At 38.3% G+C, this 13,968-nt stretch overlaps 2 protein-coding genes across 11 annotated transcripts in view; one reads left to right on the top strand and one right to left on the bottom strand.

The window, feature by feature from the left end:
- The first annotated feature begins 315 nt into the window (after positions 1–315).
- Positions 316–1,134, top strand: sf3b5 (splicing factor 3b, subunit 5). Its single transcript, XM_077495533.1, has 2 exons — positions 316–464; positions 725–1,134. The coding sequence occupies exon 2, from the start codon at positions 726–728 to the stop codon at positions 984–986; it is 261 nt and encodes an 86-aa protein (XP_077351659.1). The 5' UTR covers positions 316–464; position 725; the 3' UTR covers positions 987–1,134.
- Positions 1,135–2,048: 914 nt separating this feature from the next.
- Positions 2,049–13,968, bottom strand: part of phactr2 (phosphatase and actin regulator 2) — a 31,233-nt gene continuing 19,313 nt past the window's right edge. For 6 of the 10 annotated variants that reach the window (XM_077494534.1, XM_077494540.1, XM_077494536.1 and 3 more), the window contains 7 exons: positions 13,357–13,532; positions 13,131–13,287; positions 12,560–12,615; positions 11,786–11,847; positions 11,406–11,543; positions 10,696–10,772; positions 7,568–9,764 (listed from right to left, as the gene is read on the bottom strand). In XM_077494534.1, the coding sequence (XP_077350660.1) occupies positions 9,749–9,764; positions 10,696–10,772; positions 11,406–11,543; positions 11,786–11,847; positions 12,560–12,615; positions 13,131–13,287; positions 13,357–13,532 (682 nt within the window). In that variant the 3' untranslated portion in view covers positions 7,568–9,748. Of the gene's footprint in view, positions 2,333–2,436; positions 2,472–7,112; positions 7,156–7,567; positions 9,765–10,695; positions 10,773–11,405; positions 11,544–11,785; positions 11,848–12,559; positions 12,616–13,130; positions 13,288–13,356; positions 13,533–13,968 lie in introns of those variants that run through there. The other 4 variants (XR_013278294.1, XR_013278293.1, XR_013278295.1 and 1 more) reach the window with 4 other exon arrangements.

Below are 13,968 nucleotides of genomic sequence, written 5' to 3'. Positions count from 1 at the left end.
ATGAATGAATGATTGAATGAATGAAAGACAAAAACATGTTGCTCAAAAAAAAAAAAAAAAGTTTCAAAGCTTGCTTGGTATCTTCCGGGAGTGAGAGTTCAAAATTTGCTCTCAACATCAATTTCATTTGTTCATTCCATAAGCGAAGAGGAAAATCAATTAAAATTTGAAATTTTTTAAAGGTTCCTGGCACACACTCCGGAAGTGTACACCGCGTGAAACTATACTACTAATTTTATCGATAGTTTACAGAGTAATTTATAACAATGCGTTATTTTACATAATAACATCACATTTGTTTAAAAACTTAAGATTGCAGTTGGCCTGGTTTGTGACTGTTTGGGTAGCAGAGTTACAGTCGCGTGTTTCAAGTCGGAACCTTTTCCCAATCGGACACACCGGAACTGTGGACATCTTTCTTTTTCACGAAGTCGGTGACACTCGCTTCACCAAACAATCTCTAAGTAAGTATATTAACTTAATTTTAATTCAGACTAAGAATTTTACACCGTAAGGTCGTAAAATAGTTATGGCGTGGTTGTGTTTAAATAAGCTAGCTTAGCATGCTATCATCACTACCGCTGGTTTGTACTGTTATTGTTAGCATGGTTAGCCTCACTCGCACAATTACAAAACAAAACGATAGTAGTTGTCCTCGTTAGCTTCAGTTCCAGCCGAGAAGCGCATTTACCGAAAGTCATTGCTTGTTACCTTCGCTTTCCAGGATGACGGACCGCTACAACATCCACAGCCAGCTGGAACATCTCCAGTCCAAGTACATCGGCACCGGCCACGCCGACACCAGCAAGTGGGAATGGCTGGTGAACCAGCACCGAGACTCGCACTGCTCCTACATGGGCCACTTCGACCTGCTCAACTACTTCTCCGTGGCCGAGAACGAGAGCAAAGCCCGGGTCCGCTTCAACCTGATGGAGAAGATGCTCCAGCCGTGCGGACCGCCCGCAGACAAGCCGGACGACGCCTGATTACGGACACCTGATTTCGGCTTTTTGCTTTTACATATGCAAGACGGGACTTGAACTGTTATTTTTCTTTTCTTTTTTTTTAACTACAGTCAGTGCAAGTTACAGAGGATGCCTGCTGAAGTAATAATTAAAGATTAGCTTCTCTTTTCTCCAGTGTTGTACCATTTCATCATTCAATATGCAGGAAAAACTGACTTCATGTACACCATCTTGAGATGCACATGGAACCTATTCGATGCATCTCTCAATGTGATGCACGATGTTTATTTATACTATATATATATATATATATATATATATATATATAATATATATATTCCAAAGGAACAGGAAAACTATTCAAATAAAAATATTCAGGAAAAAAAAAAATATTCTGATAAAAATATTCCAAAAAACAGGAACAAATATATATTTTTTTTAAAGGAAAAATTACTCTGAAAAGAAGAAAAAAAATATTCAAAAAAAAAAAAAAGCCCGCCTCAAGTACTAAGAAAAAAAAAAAAAAAATTTCCCCCTCAAGCGAATGCAATACGCTTCCATAAATTTGAAACCCTTTGCATGAACCAAAACAACATAACTTGCTGGAAACCCTCCTTTGAAAACCCAATTTGTACAACCTAATTTTATCTCTAACCCTAATTTGAAAGAACTTTTATTTGAAACCCAATTTTAAATGTCAATCCTGTCTCAAATCCCTAAATTGAAAACATATTCCTAGTTTTGATCACTAACCCTGGCCTGAAACTAATTTGAAGGTTCAACGTGAAACCTTAACATCTTAAAACCATCATTAGAAACACTATAGCCTATGCTTCAACCTCAATTTACAACAGCCTTGCTTGAAACCTCACTTTTAAACATTACACCTGTTTCAGAAGGCAAAAATTGAAACCCTAATCCTGGTTTAAGTAAACCCTAAACTAAACTTGAAACCCCATCGTCTGCTTGAGACCCTTAATGCAATTGTCCTTGATATTTTCTTACCCCCCCCCCCCCTTCTTTTTTTTATTATCTTGTTTATATATATATACACAAGTGAATGCAGTTCGCTCCCACCCGTAATGTGTTTGGACGAGATTGGTTTACTCAATCCAAATTGAAAGCATCTTGACAGGAACAAAGCGCTGGCAGTCAAGTGGTGCTTCCGCTGCGCGTGGAGGACGCTGCGAGTGAGTCACTCTTGTTATTGGTGCCCAGCAATGAGTCAGCAGCAGCAGCAGCGTGATGAAGTCGTTGCGTCGAGAGGCCACGTCTTTTTTTCTTTTTTTTTTCCCGAGCCAGGTAAGTCCTCGCCATCTGCCCTCGCTTGGTGGGAAGGCGAGCTGCCAGCCGGGCACACAAACACACTGGAAGCACATTGGAATTCTTACAGAACACGGTGAGACATATGCATCGCTCGTTTTGCTTGAAATGCAAGCACTTTTAAGTAGATGAGTAGGGGAAGGTTCACCTTATTTTAAGCTAATGGGGCTTGCAGGTGAGCAGCTGTGAGGAGATCCAAGCACATTAAACACATTAGGAGATTAATTAGCCAGCGCTACACTTGTATTAAATTCTTGGATCCAAAAGCTGACAAAGGTGACTTTTCTCATGATGCATTTAATGCCTTTTTGCTGTGTTTCAGTTTGGATCCAGATGATAGGGGTCATTATGGTACAACATTTTTTCTGGTTGACAGAGGTGACAAAACTAACTAATTTGCTCCCAAAAACATATACAGTAAATCCGTTCTGTTTTAAACGTATTAATTATCCCAAAGACGTATTTATACTTTTTTTTTTTTTTTTTTTTTTTGCTAGAGCATACAGAAGGCTTTGATGCAGCCTCTCAACCACAGAGATTGGGTGAAAAAAATGGTAGCAGTTACAAAAACAGCCAGCAGTTGGTAGCAGGGTATAAGAGATCAACCAGGGCCATGATGAAAACAAGCCGTTTGCCCACAATTCTAAGCAGATTTGTGAATAATGATGAAACTTAGCTATATTCTAATGCTAATTGCTGCAAAATGGAAACAGAAATATACTTTTTTTTTCCTGATGAAAGAAGAGACTGTAATCTTTCTTTTGGTAGGTTCCATGTTTTTATAGCAATAGAACACAATATTCTGTGGGCCTTGCAAAATCAGTCAAAATCCAGTAAAACAGCCGAGAGTGAAGGGGATTCCTTCAGTGAAAATGGCTGGGATTTTTCAACAATTATTTGAATAATCAATTAGGCATTCGAAGCCACTGGTTCATCAACAGTAATCAGGGAAAATGTTTTTTGGTAGTACACCTGATGCAAAAAATATCTGATTAATCGATGGAATAATCAATTCTAAAAATATTTGATCAGAAAAAAAAAACCTAACACTGGCTTGAAGTCCAAACCCAGCTCGTGTTAGTAATCAAACATGTTTTGCCACAAAATGTTTGAAACCCTAACCCAGGGTTGAAACCCAACTCAGAAGCCCTGGACTGGATCGGAACCCTAACTCTAAAACCGACCTTGAAAATCCAATTTGAGATTTCCCTCACGTTAACCTAACCTTGGTTTGAAACTCGGCTTTGAAACAAATCTTTGCTTGACAGTTGATACCCAATTTACCATCCTACCATTGGCTTGAAACCCCAATTTACAACTCTAACCTTGTCTTGACACCATTTCGTAGCATGAATAGTGGACCCACACAGACGCACCCACTCGTCTTCTTGTCCTTGAAGAGGCCCTACTGTATATAAATCTAAAATATGACTGTGTTTTTTGTCATGTGAGGAACAAGCAGTTTAGAAAATGGATGCTTGGATCTTATTTAATCCCTACTTTTAAAAATATTAAAAAACACTATCGCAACTTTAATGACAACAAGCACATTTTTTTTGTACTCATTAAAAGTGCTTAAGAGTTTTCAATCACGTGTGTGTGTGGTCCAATTGGGCCCATCTGAGTAATAAGCACCTGGCCCGTGTGTGTACATGCTGATGTGAGCATGATCACCATCGTTTAAAAAAATAAAAATAAAAATAAAAAAAATGAAAACAACAAAAAGCAACAGGCCTTGGCCAATGCAATCATCTTCTTTGCCACCCACCGGCCTCACAATCTGTTTTTCCTCCATTGTGGTGCTTTCCCTTCTTAAGCCAACGCTCGCTATACTGCAAATACACCAGCCTGCAAATAGCGAAAATTTAATTTATGGCCAAACTTCCAAAATAAAATAATTAAATAAATGAATACATAAAAATAAATAAAAGTTTACATAAAAAAAAAAAAAGATATAAATATAATTCAAAAAGTAACTAAAAAATAAAAATATATAAATATAAAAATACATGTGGAAATAAAATAAATACATAGAATTAAACAGAATAAATGAAAATGCTCTGCTCTCATTTACTTCATGGTGCAGGCATTTGCGAGTGCATTTCATGCTGACAAATTGGAGCATGAAATAAGAGAGCAGAATGTTTTTAATTACTGTTATTTCATTCTATACATTTATTTTGTATTTATGTTCACAATTCTTGCTTTTACCTTTGTATTCATTTTTTTACTATATGTGTACATATTGTTTTTTTTTTATTTCAATTTATATCCATGACTACCAGGGGAAAAAAAAATATTGTCCAATCATGTTTATTCTGATATTCCCCAATCTTTGTGAAGTAACTGGAATACTGCAAAAGAAATTTTTGAAAAAAAAAAAGTTTTTATTTTTAAGCTATAATCTGTCCACTACAGAGGACATTTTTTTTTTAAACTTAAATGCTAGGCTCAAATACAGTTAAAATAATTCAAACAATACTATAATTAATGTTCTTAAGAGTCTTATAGAAAACATGCTAACAACATTTAAAGCCTAAATTTGTTCACTAAAAAGTGTTATGCAGTTACCGTTCCTCTTCCTAAAAAAGTGCTTGCACTGAGGAAGCCATTTTATTTTATGATGCATTCAAAGGTAGCAAAGCCCGACCCCAAGCTCTGAATGTCCTCTATAGAGCACAAAAGGAGGTAATTCAATCGCATGCACTGGGTGGCAGATATTCAGGTTTAAAAAAAGGTCCACCACAGAGGACACATTTGAATTGCTGGTACTCAGGAGGATATAACATTTTTTCCATTTAATTTTGGAATTATATATTTTTTTATATTGGGGCTTATTTTCACGTCCTTGAATTTACATTTTAAGCACCCCACAGAACTAGAAATTCTTTGATACCGAACCACTACATGTCCAAAAATTGACCTTGAATAAACGACTGCACCTTTGAAAACGTGGAAAGCACTTTGTAGCACCTTTTTGTCATCTGCAAGAATGAATGAGGAGGAGGATAAAGAAGCGTTGGAATATGAAAAAGCGCCACACGTTGCGACTCCTAATCAGCTTCGGGGCGGCTTACCGATTCACTTGCACGCTTTCCCATTTGCGATAATGAGCCGACTGTGGCCGACACCTCCGGGGGGGTGCAAACTACCTTGTCATCCCATAACCAAACTTACTGTTGGGGTGTTTTACGGCGCTGACTCCCCTGAGGAGACGGACTGCTTAGCAAAATATAGACACTGTAAATTCTATGGGTGTGTGTTTACGATATGGGATGCGGCGAGATTCATCATCCTTGGCTTTATCGCCAGCGTTAGCACAAGGAGCTGCAGTGGTTTAAAAAAAAAACGAAAAAGAAAACAAAACGTGAACCACGTGTTTGCCTGAAATGAGTTTCTGACCTTGATGTGGATTTTCCGCGGCTCCTCGTCCCCGTGTTCCATAACAACAACTCCATTAACTCATTCACTCCCAAAGACGTATTTATACGTTTTTTAGGTTTTTGCTTGCTAGAGTTTTTGTATGAAGGCTTTGATGCAGTTTTTGACCTGAAGTGGAAGCTTAAAGCGATGGTAGTTATTACAACAACAAAAAAAAGTGTGCTTCATCTGTTTCATTAATGAAAAAAACAACAAAAAACAAAAAAAAACATGTAAATACGTCTTTGGGAGTGAATGAGTTAAGGAACACATTTCACACAACTTTCTCTCTCTTGTGGTCTTTCTCAAGACCACAATTTAATGTGCACAACTTTGGTTGAAATTAGGGCCTAAACCAGTATTACCTGTTTTCAACATAATCAAAATTGGCTTTGTCATGAAACGGTAAATGTTGATGAGTGTTGGGCTCACTGACATCCTTGCACCGCTTGTGCACTAAATGCATCTCTGATTCCATTTGATCATTAACTGCCAGCCATTTTCACTGAAGCAACCCCCTTCGCTCCCGGCTGTTTTCGTTTTGCAGCAATTAGCATTAGAATACAGTATAGCTAAGTTTCATCATTATTCACAAATCTGTTTCAAACTGTGGGTAAAAGAGCTTTTTGCAAAATGGCCCTGGTTGAGCTCTTATACTCTGCTGCCACCTGCTGGTCGTTTTTGTAATAACTACCATTGTTTCAATCATTCTCTTCAGTTCAGAGGCATCAAAAGCCTTCTCTATGCTCTAGCATTATATATAAAAAATAAAAAATAAAAAAAAACATACATCTTTGTGAGAATGGTAATATTTAAAATAGAACGTATTTAAACGTTTTTGGGATCAAATCATTTAAAGTGGAAATCAAATACATATATTTTTTTCATATCTGAAAAATTCTTGGGGGAAAAAAATGCTGATATACACTTAACAATAAAATATTGGGGAGAAAAAATTGGCAAAAAAAAAAAAAAGTATGCAAATCCGGGGGTGGTCCATTGTATACACTAGGGCTGCACGGTATTGGAAAATCATGCAATATGGATTATAGTTGCTGAATATAGCGATCAATATTATTGTGATATTTAAAATGTACCTAAGGAAATGACATTTTTATGATCTAATGAAAGAATTACATTTTTCATGCAGCAAACTCAATATATTCCTCGTTAATTAATTGTAATTACATCTCGCTAATGTTGAATGGCGGTGCACATTTTAGTTAGCGGCTGACTGGCCAAATTCAGACAAAAAGCATAAAATTCCATATGAAACTTTTTGCATGTCTTTGCGATATGCATATTGCAAGGGCCAGTATCGCTATATCGTTATTATTTGCGATATATTTGGCAGCCCTAGTATACACATCAAATTTTATTCTACTGTGGTTTAATGCAAGTTACCTGTGCCGTTAAAAAATGTTTTGCCGTGGCCATCGTTTTGATCCTGGCAAACAAAAACAAACGAGAATAAGAACGATTTGGAACAGAAGTCATGAGCCCCTTTGGAGTGTCCACTGTAAAAAATAAAAAATACAAAAATAAATGCAAAGTGAACGCTCATTTCCTTCTGGCCGCTCCACCTTTTGTGGCAGCGGGCGGACACGCCAACACGGCGACGACATTTTGATTAACGCTAATGTCAGCGAGCTGGCTAACAAGCTCTCTTGGCTTCCAGGAAGAGATTTAACGAGCTGTCGGGCCCGTTTAATCGACAGTGGCCGTTAAGGACAATGAGCTCAAGCTGATGGGTTTGTCCTTTAACTTTAACCAACGGGAGCAATTGCGACGCAACCGAGCACTAATCAACCGTGCTGCACTAAAACACCATCCGAATAAAGTAAAGACAAACACATCAATAGTTTAAAACATTGACGCCATTAGATGTATTGCGGCATGAAATTGACTCGGTGTATGCACATGCTCCATATACATTCTGTACAAAATGATCAATATACAGTACATCATACACACGGTAAAGAAGCAATACTGTTAGACTGTACATGACTTTCGGTTACGTGTACATACATACAATGAAGCAGCAACAAGACACACGTGCACGTCTAGACGAGACTGTCAATCACGTTGAATCGCGCTACGACGCTAGCAGGAACATGACAAACTTTGTATGCGACTGCTTTACTCATCTCGACTATGTTCACACGGTGATAAATTCTTATAATATCCATCATACTTGGAGCTTGTGTAAACCCAAAAGCACAAAACTGGGGTTGATTCTGGTTTTTGGTACAAAAGTCAGATTATCTTAAAACAAAAGGCCACTTTACTATTAAATAACTTGAAGTTACAGTGCTTCACTTTGGTTTAAGCTATGCTTAGCTTAAAGACTGAAAGATGTGACAAGCTAATTAGTTAACTTATTTTATCCAGATTAACACAAAAGTGCTAACAATATAATTATTGGAAAGTGGAGGTTGGAGGTTAAATTAAAAAAGAAAAAAAAAAAGTCATATTTGAGGAATAAAGTAGCCCCCAAAAATTGCAAAATCCAATTAGGTTAGCTAATTTAATTGAAGGTTAGCTAAAGCTAAAATTCAAAGCTAGCTAGCTTTGAATTCAAAGTTGATGCCGTTCAATGAAAAACGTGACATTATCTCATATTTTTTTTAAAGTCGTTTAGTATTTAAAAAAAAAAAAAAAAAAACACGGAAAAAAAGACAACGGTGTAATTGTTGATTGTCATTGGTGGGCGGGTCACATTTATTTATTTTTTGTTCTTAGCTTTTAGCTAGAAGAATGCTAATGTTTAGCCAAACTATCTACCTCCTTTAATAACACACAAATACTTGTCATAACTAAAACATAATTTAAAGTATTTAAGCAGCATTGCAAGGAGACATTTTAGATTGTACTTATAAGAAAGTCATTGCAATCACATGGAAACCATTGTAATTCATCAGCAAAATAACCACAGAAAAACAAAACAAAATCTATGCTAAAGATGTTATTTTCACTGGACTGCAACAAAGTGCCTATAAAAGGGGGATACTTTTTTTTTTTTTTTTTTTGCCACATTGAGCTACCATCTAGCATAATGCAAATCTTAGCCGCCATACCGCAGTCTTTCCTATAATAGCACGTCATAGAATGACAAATGCTACACAAAAAAACAACTAAAAAACCCACAGCATTTAAGGGATGTAAACAGCATCGTATATAAAGACGTATTATTTTAACTGTGTTTGCTGTAGCATGGCGGAAGGAAATGTGCTCCGAGTACAAGATGACTTTTCAACGATTTTTAAACGATAAAAAGTGCGGCAAACGTTAACTGCGATGTCAATAGGGGCCCAAACTGCCAGGGGCAGATATGAGATGGAAATAAAGAATGTCTGCAGAAATGGAAATGAGAAAAGAACGCTACTTGGTGGCAGATTACTTTGGTGCCCGTTTGTTTTTGTAAGGTTAATAACTTTTTGGCACCAAAACTCACTGTCAATAAAGCTAAAATGATTGAAACTGACTTAAAAGCCTAAAAAGTGCAAATTTCAAAGAACATTTTGAGCACTTAAGGGATGTTTTTTTAACAGAGGTCTCATGGCCGTTGGCTCCTAGGCAGCAAATGTGCTTATGACATAATGCCCTCTAGTGGCTCGCTCATTTGACAACAGCTCCTGATGGTCCACTGGTTGGCGGTCCTGGTCAGAACAAAGCACGCCTTTTGTACTGGAGCTACTGTTCTCTTGAGCCACATTCATACCTGCAATAACGCTCCATTTTACAACTCTCAGAGCGACAAGAAAAAACAAAAAAACATTTTCCAGCAAGTCCTCGTCTCACTCCATAATAAATAAATCACTCTTAACGAGCCACCACTTTTCCGAGTATAGGTACACTATGTGCAATAAAGTTCCACGAGTGGGCCACATGGAGAGCCCATGCAGGCCCTTAAGACAAACCTGCATCTGTTGTTACTGCGCAAGTAAGTACACAGGGTGGAGTACCCGGACTGACTAACAGCAGCAGGTCTGACGGCCCGGTGGGCTTTTTCTTCTTTTCATGATGACGTCCAGTTCATGTTAAGGCCGATGGTATCTGAAAATGCAGACAAATATTTGAAAATATCTTATACACATTCTAAAATGTGATTACATTTTAAAGACAAAACATTTCGGCGCTGTCCCTTGGAAAAAAAATTATTTGTATTTTTATTTATTTATTTATATTTACATTTATGGGATTAAACTAAATGCAGGCATCCCAAAAACATATTAAAAGAAAAAAGAAAAAAAAAGTGTTTTTCATAGAGCAGCGACAATTTTAATTACATCCAGTAGACTAGCGACTTAAGTGTGCTCATAAAATTACAATTTTAATAACTGTAATTGATTAGTGGCCCCTTCAGACCCACATTTTTTATGCTGACCAAAATTTCTTTTTACTATTTTTCTTTTGCCGATTTTGATTCCTTTCCCACATAAGATCAACATGGATTTTTGATTTTTTTTTTATGATCGTTATGTTTTTAGTTGTTACAGTGGACGCCAGGATAATATGGCTGCAACGTGTTGTAAACTTACCAAGCTTATATGCAACATTTTTTTTTTTACATGATCATGCAAATCACCTTGTGATCGTGATTGGTTAGTTAAGATCCAATCATGAACAAGACGTGTTGACATTATCCAAATTATGCATTTCATTGGTTTAGGCATGCAAATATCATGTCATATCCATTGCAACCATCTATGAATCTTGAAGGGGTTTTAAAAGAAAATGGTATTTACATAATAAAAAAATAAATAAAATAACATTAATTAGAATGTAATTAGATGACACATTTCATTAGTCTCAATTAAAGCAGATATGATAGCACTTCTCAGCATTTCCACACACTTTTTAAGGGAAATGCGCATTTCTAGTACCCTGGTTCAAAGTATTCAGTCGTGAATCGTGTTTCGTGGAAATCAAGGCGAGCGATCGTGGCACTGAAGATTCCGCTTCAATAAGTCTTTTGAGTGTATACCTGGTAAACTGTTTGCTGTCGTCGTGCACCTCCATCTCCCTGCTCTTGAACTCATTCAGTTCCTTGCGGATGGCCGCCTACAGCGTGGACACACAACACAACACACACAAATGAAAAGCTCGACGAAGCACTAAACGACCACTTTGCCCGTTCACTGGCCCCGTCCATTGTTCAGGCTAATGCACATTCCCACTAGAGCTGCCGTGACTGAACTCTGGGGCAGCCTTGAGGTCCTCAAATGGACTTGAGATGCCATTTTACGTTTGCTTTCCAGCAAAAAGGCATGTCATGTCTTTTGTATATCTTTATAATAAAGGTAAAACCGGGTGGGGGGGGGAATTGGCTGGGTCACATTAAATCACAAAATAATCTCTGCTCCGGATTTTCAATTTGGAGTTTGTAAGCATGTTCTAAAGAGTCCACGCGTCTCAGCCAAAGTCATTTGGGATTTGCTCAAGGACAAACCTATACAAAATGGATTGATGGCAAATGTAGCATTTAATTTGAGCAGCAGAGGGCAGGATTGATGCATTGAATGACCCACCAAACTACTAACGACAATAAACAAGCTTGTGTAAATGCTTGAATTTACTTTTGCTGAAAAATTGTAATTAATGTGAGAAGTCCCTACAAAGCATAAAGAATAGCATGAAGAGAGTGAGAAGGGAGTAAATAGAAAGTCAAATTGCATGTTTAAGAGCTCGCCACACCTTGTCAGCGGGCGTGAGCCGCGTCCACGGCTTATCTGCCCGCCGGTCATAGTCCTTGGCGTCCGTGACCTCCACATACTCGTTAAAACGCAGGATTCTCCGAGCGATCAGCTCCGCAACCGTCGGCCGCACACTGAGCTGCACAAAAAGGACACTTTTACATCTCACGTTGAAGATGAGGGGGGAGCTAAATATCAATTTCATATGTGCTTCTGTTACGCCAGGCGTGGGCAAAGTTTGACCCGCAGACCAGATACTGCCCACGCCGTCATTTAATACCTTGGCCTATTGCATGAATAAAACTGGCCTATCGGCCCCCTTTTAAAAAGGAAACGTGCCCCTTGAGCGCCAACGTTAGCTCATCCGTTTTATTCTCTTACCTTTCTGGAGAGTTTTCGTTTAATCTCCTGCTTGGCCTCGTGCTCCTCCACTTCGTTCTTCTCTGCACGCAGACAAACGGCACGGTCATTTCACACCTACTTAGCTTTGTGCTTCTATTTATAACAGAGGAGATCTGCATCTCATTAAAAGCATTCCTGTAGATATGAAGACGGTTTGTTGCATCGACGCTTTGCAAACCACGCCAAATGGCGTCCTTTAACTGCAGTACATCACCACCAACGCCGACTAATGTGAGCTTATAAACAATATTCCGATTAGCTAAACATTATAAGCTAGTGCTGTTTAGCGCTAGACAGATTTATGATAAGAGCAGAACCTCTAAATTACCCTGAAGATGTAAAAAAATACATAAAAAAAAAATCATAATCAGTTGGTAAAGCCACTCTAAGTGCCTATTTGCTGTGTTGGTCCTCAGATCAAAGCCCCGTCTAATATAAAACTATTGTTAAGACTAATAGCATTTACTGTCGCAGTATCAATAATGAATACTAATGTGCTACTTAAACACTGAGCTTTTTCTTTGTGTCTGTGTAGATTCTCAATCATTCAGGTCATGGCAATCCGCAAAAGGTGATACAAGGCAATTGGATTCTTGTTTGTAGTATTTTTTTTTTTTATGACAACATTCAAAATGGACTTTTTGACAGTTATGCTATCAGGCAAACTTTTTTTTTTATATTTTGTTCTATTCAGGAATATTTGCCACTGCAATTGCAATCAATGCATGATCTGGTGATGTTTTGATGACCTACGTCTGAGGATGTTCCGTTGCTCCAGCTCTTCTGTGGTTGGCCTTTGGCTCAAGCGCCTGAAATGAGAAATATATGTTTTCACTCCGCAAGCGTGCCAACAGTTCAGTGTATATACGTATAGGGAGTCCTTGAGTTACGGCTGAGTTCCCGAATTTTAACTTAAGTCGGATTTCACCGTTAAAGTCGATATTTACATCAAAATACTTTGTACAGTAATTTAAAAAAAAACAAAAAACATTTGCACGTCCCGAAAGAGCCGGAACCAATATTTTGTGTTTCCGCATGGTCATTCATTGCTGATGGACGGTAGAGACTTAAATACGTAAATGTGACGCTCGTGATGGCGAGTCGACCTGGTCGAGGACGTCCGTTGCTGGCGGTAACAACAACACAATGTTAAATAAACTTTAAAATGGCAGGATTTTTGTGGTAAATGAACGAAAAAGAAGAAGCGCTACGGACGAGGCACGGGCGCCGTAAGGTAGAAACGACGTTACTCGAGGACTTCCTGTATTAATATCTCCGGATATGAACAAAAGGCTAAAGGTGACCTTCAGCGTGATTGACGCACCTGACGAGCTTGGAGCCGATCTGCTGACGGAGCTCGTGTCTCTCAGACTCAGAGCTGCGTGGCAGTATGTTTTTCTCCTCCAGCTCCCTCTTGCTGGGCCGGTTGCCCAGTTTGATGTTGAGGGTGTCCCGTCGTCGGATCTTGCTGGCCAGAGAACCTGTCGGGAAAGGTGGTCGGTCAAAACGCAATCAATAGACAGTCATTGATGACTGAGGTTGCGTCGTACTGTTAAGGTACTCGTCCTCCTCCTCTTCCTCGTCGTCATCGCGGTACAGGATGGGTCCGTCCGAGTCCGAGTCGCTGGCTTGGCTCTCCGTCGGCCGGTCGGGGATCACCGTCACCTCGACCTGCTGGATGTTTACGCTGTGGCCGTGCGACTTTACGGTGTCTGAATCAGCCGGACTGCAATCACAAGCACATAACACTGTAATAATAATAATAAACAGGTTTCTTCAGTGTTGGTTGGTTTGTTGCTAACCTATGATGAGCAACAATATAAACAACACTTTTGTTTTCGCTCCATTTTTTATTTTTTATTTTTTTAATTAGCTGGAACAATACCGTAGAACTACACGTTTTAGTGTGGCCCATATTTTGGGCAAAATAAGGCCCACTTGTGCAATAATCATCATCGTAATATGCTACACTTTTAAGCACATGGATCAAAGGACTCTCAGTAAAGGAGAAGTACTAACAGATTCAGACAGCTTTATAAACAAATTGAAGAAAATGGGCCTTGTGTTTAGTGTATGTCTGCATTTAAAAAATACATTCAAGTTTAAAAAAATATATATTTAAAAATATTGAAAATATAAATATTGATTTGTTGAATTATTTA

Source organism: Festucalex cinctus, chromosome 14, assembly GCF_051991245.1.
Source record: "Festucalex cinctus isolate MCC-2025b chromosome 14, RoL_Fcin_1.0, whole genome shotgun sequence".
Lineage (NCBI taxonomy): Eukaryota > Metazoa > Chordata > Actinopteri > Syngnathiformes > Syngnathidae > Festucalex > Festucalex cinctus.
This window is presented reverse-complemented; position numbering and strand designations above follow the sequence as displayed.

Coding starts and splice junctions, on each gene's coding strand:
- sf3b5 (XM_077495533.1), top strand. CDS start 726: ATGACGGACCGCTACAACATCCACAGCCAGCTGGAACATCTCCAGTCC.